The sequence below is a fragment of the Taurulus bubalis genome, assembly GCF_910589615.1.
Source record: "Taurulus bubalis genome assembly, chromosome: 12".
Taxonomy (NCBI): domain Eukaryota; kingdom Metazoa; phylum Chordata; class Actinopteri; order Perciformes; family Cottidae; genus Taurulus; species Taurulus bubalis.
This window is the reverse complement of record NC_136600.1, coordinates 27,182,652-27,193,313: the sequence shown is the minus strand read 5'-3', so window position 1 is coordinate 27,193,313 and position 10,662 is coordinate 27,182,652. Positions and strand designations below refer to the sequence as shown.

Sequence of the window (10,662 nt, the reverse complement as noted above, 5' to 3'; positions counted from 1 at the left end):
CTTTAGGAGGACATAATGGTCTTAATCAATACTTTAGGAGGACATCATGGTCTTGATCAATACTTTAGGAGGACATCATGGTCTTGATCAATACTTTAGGAGGACATCATGGTCTTGATCAATACTTTAGGAGGACATCATGGTCTTGATCAATACTTTAGGAGGACATCATGGTCTTGATCAATACTTTAAGTCAGGGGTATTCAACTAAAATGTTAAGAGGTCCAGTTAGAGAAATTTTCTTGAACAAAGGTCCAGAAGATCATAATGTCTAACTATTTAGTGTGATATATATTTAAGTAGCCTGGGAGTTGTATCAACATCTGCATGTAATCAATACCTTTCAAATCAAATGAATTCAGTACGATTAAACCACTTTTAAACAATATTTATTATCACGTATCATAGAACTGGACTTATGTGTGAATGCAGATATGTATAATGTTCTCTCATGAACTAAATAAAAGTAGGGCTGCATTTTAAAATAAATACAAAATGAAAATGGTGCATGTAATAATAAATAATAATAATCAAATAAAGTGCTTAACTTCAGAACAATTAAAAAAGGGAGGAAAAGCTTAAATGTCCCCGTTTCTGTTTCAGTCTCAAACAATTTTACAGATAATAAATCTCAACACATCTTAACAGTTGAACAGTTGTAGAGCATCACTCTTGCATCCCACTCCCCCACTTTGTGGCTCAGTGGGAGAATTGAGCTCTAGCTTGTCCTGCCAGGACTTTAACCCTGGGCTTGAATGGAGTCAGGGCCATTCTCATGCACATGTGGAGCTGCTCGTTGGTGAGCCTCCAACGATATTTATTTTTGATGATATTCATCGTGGAGAAAGCTGCCTCGCAGTTGTAGGTGGAGCCAAACATGGTCCAGATGTATATATATATATATATATATATATATATATATATATATATATATATATATATATATATATATATATATATATGGCAACTTTCCTCAGACCTGGAAAAGCTGTGTCAGGGACCGTTTGGAGCCAGAGAGCGGAAGGGTCAGTTCTTAGAAACTGGTCGGCTCAGGATCCTGGTGGATGTTCATATTGGGCTGTGAGGCCACTTATTTTCTGTGATCTCACTTCGGATTTGAGTGGCTATGTTTGTTCAAAACCTTTGTTTTGTCTCATAATGGCGTTTCACATTGCCACTTTTAATAAGTGCCACGGTTTCTGAACATATAAGACACACTGGTTTTGTGCTCCCTGTGGGAAGTGTGAACAGAAATGAGTCGGTCCACTCCGGATTAAATGCTCTATGTTCGCTGTCAACTTTTCTTTTTTTGCAGAGCGACATTTGTTCCTTATGTTTCTCTCCCTTTCGCTGTCTCACTCGCCTTTTTCTCAACTTTCTCCGGCGCAGTCGTCCGTTTCTCTCCCTTTGTTTTTAAAATGTATCGCTATCTTTCTGTTTCTTTCTACCGTCTCAATGTGTAACCTGCCTCTAACTGTCTCATCTGTCTGCGCAGCGCTGTCTGTTGAGACGTAATGTTTACCGCCGAGAATGCATAGATTTGATTGGCTGAGTGGTATCACGTGGGATGGCTTAACTCGCATGCAATTGGTCTGTGCGTTTCCACATCCGCTAAACCACTACCGTAAAGACTGCAAAAGCTGCGCCGCCGGGTAAAAAAATAAAAGCGCCCTGTCAGGTTTTAAATCATAACCTTCTGTTTTGGCTGGCGGTCCGGGTCCGGATGGGACGGCCTCTGGGTCCGCACCCGGACCGCGGTCCGCCAGTTAGTGACCTATGCTTTAGGAGGACAGCTGGAATAAGAACTATATTACCCAGAGTTCCTCTGTTCCTCCGGAGGATCGTGTTACCTTCAATGCGAAAAGAAATGTGGGAATTACAATTATATTTTAGATATATTTAGAACTAATCTAGCGAATAAAATAAAACAAAGTTCCTTTAGTTTTATTTTCAGCATATTTTCGGTTTGTTGATATTTCAATGTTAAGTTTAACGGTCTGTGAATAAGATACATTTTGTTTATTTCAGTTAAGAATAAATCACTTCTCATATTTCCCAAGCTTCCAGTGCACCTGAACGCCCCCTGACTTTTTACCCAGCAGCACTAGAGTCCGTCGCCTCGCAGCTACGCGTTCCCGTTAACGGCACCGCGCGTGACTGACAGCCCGCTGCTCGGTGACCCGGTGGCCCCGTTAACCGGCCAGAGGAGCGGCTAGGCAGCTAGCGGCTAGTTAGTTAGCAGGTTAGTTAGCGGCTAGTTAGTTAGCAGGTTAGTTAGCGGCCACAGCGAAGAGACTGAAGATGGAGGAGTTTTTGTCGAGCTGCAGAGGGACCGTGAAGGTAACACACACACACACACACACACACACACACACACACACACACACACACACACACACACACACACACACACACACACACACACACACACACACACACACACACACACACCTTTCAAAGTAAACTTCCGGTCAGGGAACAACATAATACAATATAAACTAACAAGAAGGAAAAGTGTGCTTGAAAAATGATATATGCGCAATTAAATTTATAATGATAAATGCATATATTTATGATAAATACATATTTATCATAAATATATATTTGCATACTGTATATAGACAAAGTATCACTCACTTCAGTAAATATTTGTCATGTATTTCTTTATCTTGAAGGTGTTTTTAGATTTATTCCTCTGTTGTATTAATGTCCTGATGAGCTTCAGTCCGGTGTTCACTAAGACCGTCTCCTGCAGGACCCGGCTGGTCCAGGACTCCATGTGGTTCTGGGGAATGAGGCCTGTGATGTGGACTCCATGGTGTGTGCGCTGGCCTACGCCTACTTCCTGTCCAAGGTGAGCCTCTGAGGCCGCGGTGCAGGTGTGTGTCCTCAGCCTGGATGTGTTCCTGCAGGTGTGTGTGTCCTCGGGGTGGGTGTGTTCCTGCAGGTGTGTGTGTCCTCGGGGTGGATGTGTTCCTGCAGGTGTGTGTGTCCTCAGCCTGGATGTGTTCCTGCAGGTGTGTGTGTCCTCAGCCTGGGTGTGTTCCTGCAGGTGTGTGTGTCCTCGGTGTGTTCCTGCAGGTGTGTGTGTCCTCGGTGTGTTCCTGCAGGTGTGTGTGTCCTCGGTGTGTTCCTGCAGGTGTGTGTGTCCTCGGTGTGTTCCTGCAGGTGTGTGTGTCCTCGGTGTGTACCTGAGTGTCTCTGTGCCCGTCAGACCGGCCGCCCCGAGGCGCTCGTCGTCCCGCTGCTCAACATCCGGCAGTCGGAGCTGCCGCTGCGCTCGGATAACGTCTCCCTGCTGCGACAGGTGTCCCTGTCTGCAGACCTGCTGCTGTTCAGAGACCAGCTGGACCTGCGAGCGCTGCACCGAGCCGGCCGCCTGCGGCTCACGCTGGTCGACCACAACGTCCTGCCCAGGTAGCCACGCCCATCTGACAGGTAGCCAAACACTTCTGACAGGTGTGAGGCAAATTCGTGTTTGGAGAAACTCTTTTCTTTAGTCGAGGCCCTCCAGGTTTCCTCCAGTGGCCTAAACATCTTCCAGATAACGTGATTACCTGTCTCATCTGCGTGTATCTGTCCTGCAGTTCAGATAGCGACCTGGAGGCGGCGGTGGTGGAGGTCATTGACCATCACCTGCTGGAGAGAGACTCCTCCCCCTCCTGCCCTGTTATCGTGGAGAAAGTGGGATCCTGTGCTACCTTGGTCACGGAACGTATCATCCAGAAGGCTCCGGAGATCCTGGACCAGCAGGTTGCCCAACTGCTCTACGGTAAACACCACCTGAACACGTCCTCGGTACACCTGAACACGTCCTCGGTACACCTGCAGCTGCTCAGTCTGTACTTGTTGTGTACTTGTTGTGTACCTGTCGTGTACTTGTCGTGTACCTGTTGTGTACTTGTTGTGTACCTGTTGTGTACCTGTCGTGTACCTGTTGTGTACTTGTCGTGTACTTGTTGTGTACCTGTTGTGTACCTGTTGTGTACTTGTCGTGTACTTGTTGTGTACCTGTTGTGTACCTGTCGTGTACCTGTTGTGTACCTGTCGTGTACCTGTCGTGTACTTGTCGTGTACCTGTCGTGTACTTGTCGTGTACTTGTCGTGTACTTGTCGTGTACTTGTCGTGTACCTGTTGTGTACCTGTCGTGTACTTGTCGTGTACTTGTCGTGTACTTGTCGTGTACCTGTTGTGTACTTGTCGTGTACCTGTCGTGTACCTGTTGTGTACCTGTCGTGTACCTGTCGTGTACTTGTCGTGTACTTGTCGTGTACTTGTCGTGTACTTGTCGTGTACCTGTCGTGTACTTGTCGTGTACTTGTTGTGTACCTGTTGTGTACCTGTTGTGTACTTGTCGTGTACTTGTTGTGTACCTGTTGTGTACCTGTCGTGTACCTGTCGTGTACTTGTCGTGTACCTGTCGTGTACTTGTCGTGTACTTGTCGTGTACTTGTCGTGTACTTGTCGTGTACCTGTTGTGTACCTGTCGTGTACTTGTCGTGTACTTGTCGTGTACTTGTCGTGTACCTGTTGTGTACTTGTCGTGTACCTGTCGTGTACCTGTTGTGTACCTGTCGTGTACCTGTCGTGTACTTGTCGTGTACTTGTCGTGTACTTGTCGTGTACTTGTCGTGTACCTGTCGTGTACTTGTCGTGTACTTGTCGTGTACTTGTCGTGTACTTGTCGTGTACTTGTCGTGTACCTGTCGTGTACCTGTTGTGTACCTGTCGTGTACCTGTTGTGTACTTGTTGTGTACCTGTCGTGTACTTGTTGTGTACCTGTTGTGTACTTGTCGTGTACCTGTTGTGTACCTGTTGTGTACCTGTCGTGTACTTGTCGTGTACTTGTCGTGTACCTGTTGTGTACCTGTTGTGTACCTGTCGTGTACCTGTTGTGTACTTGTCGTGTACTTGTCGTGTACTTGTTGTGTACCTGTCGTGTACTTGTTGTGTACCTGTTGTGTACTTGTCGTGTACTTGTTGTGTACCTGTTGTGTACCTGTCGTGTACTTGTTGTGTACCTGTTGTGTACCTGTTGTGTACTTGTCGTGTACCTGTTGTGTACCTGTCGTGTACTTGTTGTGTACCTGTTGTGTACCTGTTGTGTACCTGTCGTGTACTTGTTGTGTACCTGTTGTGTACTTGTTGTGTACTTGTCGTGTACTTGTTGTGTACCTGTCGTGTACTTGTTGTGTACTTGTCGTGTACCTGTCGTGTACCTGTTGTGTACCTGTTGTGTACCTGTCGTGTACTTGTTGTGTACCTGTCGTGTACCTGTTGTGTACCTGTCGTGTACCTGTCGTGTACCTGTTGTGTACCTGTTGTGTACCTGTTGTGTACCTGTCGTGTACCTGTCGTGTACCTGTCGTGTACTTGTTGTGTACCTGTTGTGTACCTGTCGTGTACCTGTCGTGTACCTGTTGTGTACCTGTCGTGTACCTGTTGTGTACCTGTTGTGTAGCGGCGGTGGTGATGGACTGCGTCAACATGGCGCCCTCAGCAGGGAAAGTGACTCCTAAAGACAGTCGGCTCGTTGCGGCGTTGGAGGCTCGTTTCCCCGCCCTGCCAGCGAGAGGCGCTCTCTTCCAGATGCTGCAGGACGCCAAGTTTGACGTCTCAGGTGAAGGGCAGAAAACTGCAGTATTTGCACGCATAGTACTGCAGTTTATGGAAGTACAGGTGGCCACATTTATACTATTATTATCACAGAATTACAGTGTGAACAAAGACTGTGTTGTAGTATTTGGTGCAGTGTGTTGTAGTATTTGGTGCAGTGTGTTGTAGTATTTCTTAATGTAGTATCTTGTCCTCAGGCCTGAACACTGAACAGATGTTGTTGAAGGACATGAAAGCTGTTTCAGGAAGTTTGAATGTCGCTGTCTCTGTTCTCTACATCACACTGGAGGTCAGTTTACTGCACACTGTACTACACACTGTACTACACACTGTACTGCACACTGTACTGCACACTGTACTGCACACTGTACTACACACTGTACTGCACACTGTACTGCACACTGTACTGCACACTGTACTACACACTGTACTACACACTGTACTACACTACACTCTGAGCTGTTGCTAGACGGAGACTCCACCTGCTGTTCTGACCTATCATCTGTGAGCTCAGATCTATGACATCACTCTACCAACAGCTGTGTGTGTGTGTGTGTGTGTGTGTGTGTGTGTGTGTGTGTGTGTGTGTGTGTGTGTGTCAGGACTTCCTGCAGAGGGCGGGGTTGGAGGCGGAGCTCTCAGGTTTCTGTCTGAAGTTTGGATTCGACCTCCTGCTGCTGATGAGCATCTCCTTCAGAGAGAGCAGCGAGCCAATCAGAGAGCTCGCTGTGTTCAGCCACAGCACCGCCTGCAGGCAACAGGTACACACTGCAAGTACTCGTTACTGCTGCAGGTACACACTGCAAGTACTCGTTACTGCTGCAGGTACACACTGCAAGTACTCGTCATTGTGATAATACTACAGTAGGTACACTATACACTGTTGCTGCAGTTTCTGGATGTTTGAGTTTCCATGACGACTTATCCCCCACACAGGTGAGTCACTTCCTGGAACAAGCCCGTAGCCCCGCCCTCAACCTCTGTCCAATCAGCAGCCCTCGTCCTCACATCACAGCCTATCTGCAAGGTAAGCCCCTCCCCCTCTGAAGCGGCAGATGAGCTGCTTCTCTCCATCATCATCATCATCATCATCAGGGGGCGGGGACTGAAGCTGTGTGACTTGAGGGCAGCTCTTTGTCTCATGAACACAGGAAGTCACAAACAAAGACGTAAACAATCGGGTCTCTCCTCAGGAAACTCTCTGGCGTCCCGTAAGCAGCTCCTCCCCCTCGTTAAGGACTTCCTGAAGGAGCGCGACGCCGACGGCCGCCTGGCAGACGGTCGCCTGGGAGACATGGAGGAGGAGGAAGACGAGGAGTCCCGGGTCCCTCCGACCCCGATGAACAGCCTGGTGGAGGGCTGTCCTCTGGACGGAGGCCTGCCGCACCTCAGCGCTCTGGACCTGGAGGAGAAGTTCAGCAAGATGGCCGACAGGAGAGGGAACTGACCTCTGACCTGTCAATCATCAGTCTGTCAGATGACGAAGACGATGACGAAGGTACGACGGACACTGACGGCGTCAGTGTAATCTGCTGTTTGAGATGAGAAGCCTACCAGCAGCTCAGGAAGTACGTAGCCAAATGCAGGGCAAATGTTTAGTTTGAGAAAAAGATTTGAACCTGAAAAATGAAGTTTTGCTGTTGAACGTTGAAAAATTGTATTGTAATGTATTCGAAATAAAAAGTTTTGAGTTAAATATAATTTTGATTCAGTTCTTTTGTTGTTGAATAAAATGTATTGTTCAGTTTTCAATAACGGATTTTATATTTTCAACTTCATAAACCCCGCTACAACATGAGGTTAATGCATGTGATGGCGTCGCTCTACCGGACCGCATGCAGCAGCATTAGCAGCAGCAGCAGTAACATTAGCAGCAGCAGTAGCAGCAGCAGCAGTAACATTAGCAGCAGCAGTAGCAGCAGCAGCATTAGCAGTATTAGCAGCAGCAGTAGCAGTAGCAGCATTAGCAGCAGTATTAGCAGCAGCTGTAGCAGTATTAGCAGCAGCAGTAGCAGTATTAGCAGCAGCATTAGCAGCAGCAGCAGTAGCAGCATTAGCAGCAGCAGTATTAGCAGCAGCAGTAGCAGCATCAGCAGCATTAGCAGCAGTAGCAGCATTAGCAGTAGCAGTATTAGCAGCAGCAGTAGCAGCATTAGCAGCAGCAGCATTAGCAGTAGCAGTATTAGCAGCAGCATTAGCAGCAGTAGCATTAGCAGCATTAGCAATAGCAGCAGCAGCGCAGGTAACGTAGTTTTCTAGAGATACTAGAAACATTGTCATGAGGACTGGGACATAGGGACATGATACAAAGCATTAACTAGATTTATTGAAGTGGGAAATTAAGCATAGAGCTACTAGCATTAGCTAACGCTAGCTTAATGGTATTAGCAAGTTGGGGGATTGTTCTCTCCTTACACGGACCAGCTCAAGTCCTGTAATGGTGTTGTCTTTGTTAACACTGTTTGCCAGAATGTGACTAAACTCAACAGAGGCCTCAGCTGTACAGAACCTGATAACAGAACCTGATAACAGAACCTGATAACAGAACCTGATAACAGAACCTCGGTCAGGCAAGAGCATGGAAGAATGCAGGAACAGAGACTTCTGTAGAACATGACCAGATTTTTTTATAAAATACAATTTTCCATGTTCATTTAAAGCATAGGTGTCAAACTCGAGGCCCGCCACGTCATTTGATGTGGCGACAGTTTAAAAGGCACCAACCCTCTGATTGAAAGACGGGCATGCTAACCACTGAGCCGCCCCCGCATGCTGGGAACAGAGCAGGTGACGCCATCAAAGGATGTAGAACATTCCTCCTCAAAGCTGAAGAACCTCGGAGCTCGTCTCGCAGTACGCCTGACACCACTCATTACTCTAACGCATACCTTTGATGGTGCTCTGTTTCCTGACAGGGAATACTCTAGAGAGAATGTATTACACACGTATACATATAATAGTATCAGCTGAACCATTCAAATACTTGCTTACCAGCAGAGATGAAGTATTGTATACTACACATCAACAGGTCTTTAGACAGACACAGGGATAAGTAAAGAATGGGGCAGTTACTTCACGTTTAGTTGTGTATAAAACACGCCTGACTAATAAAAGTATGTTCATGTTTACCTGACAGCGCACGGTGATGAGGACGAGGTGAGGCCTGCTGGCGTCTGACACTTCATTACAGCTGCATTTAACTCTTAATGTCAGCTCACTTATGGTTGTGAACAATAAATAACCTTTTGTGGGAAGCCGTCAATCCCTCTAACAATAATAAGACCATATCTTCTATCCAACAGGACGTAAACCAGGTGGTGTATCTAAGGTGGTGTATAACAGGACGTAAACCAGGTGGTGTATAACAGGACGTAAACCAGGTGGTGTATCTAAGGTGGTGTATAACAGGATGTAAACCAGGTGGTGTATAACAGGATGTAAACCAGGTGGTGTATCTAAGGTGGTGTATAACAGGACGTAAACCAGGTGGTGTATCTAAGGTGGTGTATAACAGGATGTAAACCAGGTGGTGTATCTAAGGTGGTGTATAACAGGATGTAAACCAGGTGGTGTATAACAGGACGTAAACCAGGTGGTGTATCTAAGGTGGTGTATAACAGGATGTAAACCAGGTGGTGTATCTAAGGTGGTGTATAACAGGATGTAAACCAGGTGGTGTATAACAGGACGTAAACCAGGTGGTGTATCTAAGGTGGTGTATAACAGGATGTAAACCAGGTGGTGTATCTAAGGTGGTGTATAACAGGATGTAAACCAGGTGGTGTATAACAGGACGTAAACCAGGTGGTGTATCTAAGGTGGTGTATAACAGGATGTAAACCAGGTGGTGTATAACAGGATGTAAACCAGGTGGTGTATCTAAGGTGGTGTATAACAGGACGTAAACCAGGTGGTGTATCTAAGGTGGTGTATAACAGGACGTAAACCAGGTGGTGTATCTAAGGTGGTGTATAACAGGACGTAAACCAGGTGGTGTATCTAAGGTGGTGTATAACAGGACGTAAACCAGGTGGTGTATCTAAGGTGGTGTATAACAGGACGTAAACCAGGTGGTGTATAACAGGACGTAAACCAGGTGGTGTATCTAAGGTGGTGTATAACAGGACGTAAACCAGGTGGTGTATAACAGGATGTAAACCAGGTGGTGTATAACAGGACGTAAACCAGGTGGTGTATAACAGGACGTAAACCAGGTGGTGTATTACAGGATGTACACCAGGTGGTGTATAACAGGATGTAAACCAGGTGGTGTATAACAGGATGTAAACCAGGTGGTGTATCCAACAGCAGGTACATATAAACGTTTGGCCTACGATGGGTTTGTGGTGTATGTGCCAGTGCAGAGGACCCTGAACAGAATGTCTGCAGGGCCTCCTGCTATAAACATGGCCGCCGCTAGCTATCGCACACAACGAGCTAACTTCACAACATGGACCTGCCGATGATCGAGTGGGCGGAGCCCAAAAAGATTCAAAAGCAAGTGGGCGGAGCCTAATAGATTCAATAACACGACTGCGATGACGATCAAGTGGTCTATATAGAGAACCGGTCGAGGAGCTCAGTAATGCTACTCTAGCTAGTCATTACACAGACTAGCTTCAGTACAGACTAGCTTTCATTACAGACTAGCTTCATTACAGACTAGCGTCAGTACAGACTAGCTTCATTACAGACTAGCGTCAGTACAGACTAGCTTCATCACAGACTAGCTTCATCACAGACTAGCTTCAGTACAGACTAGCTTCAGTACAGACTAGTGTCATTACAGACTCAAGATGGCTGAGGGAGGAAGTAAACTGAGGCAGCAGTTGGAGCTGAAATACGACCGAAGGTTAGCCGACAGGATGACCAGGGCCGAGAACAACAAGAAGGAGAAGGCATTCTCTTTACTGAAGGAAGAGAAACTGGCGCTTGAAGAGAAGCTAAAAGCTACCATGGGAACAGTTAATGAACTTAAAGCGCAGGTCAAAGATGCAATGGAGAGCAAGAGAGATGAAGTGTTCCACTGGAAGACGAGGTTCAC

The 10,662-nt window shown here is 46.5% G+C and overlaps 1 protein-coding gene across 1 annotated transcript; it reads left to right on the top strand.

Annotated features, from left to right (window-relative positions):
* The first annotated feature begins 2,179 nt into the window (after positions 1-2,179).
* prune (prune exopolyphosphatase) lies at positions 2,180-7,304 on the top strand. The gene is made up of 9 exons (XM_079228188.1): positions 2,180-2,340; positions 2,756-2,854; positions 3,215-3,417; positions 3,588-3,772; positions 5,464-5,622; positions 5,816-5,907; positions 6,221-6,379; positions 6,555-6,645; positions 6,812-7,304. The coding sequence occupies exons 1-9, from the start codon at positions 2,302-2,304 to the stop codon at positions 7,063-7,065; spliced, it is 1,281 nt and encodes a 426-aa protein (XP_079084314.1). The 5' UTR covers positions 2,180-2,301; the 3' UTR covers positions 7,066-7,304.
* Positions 7,305-10,662: the final 3,358 nt, after the last annotated feature.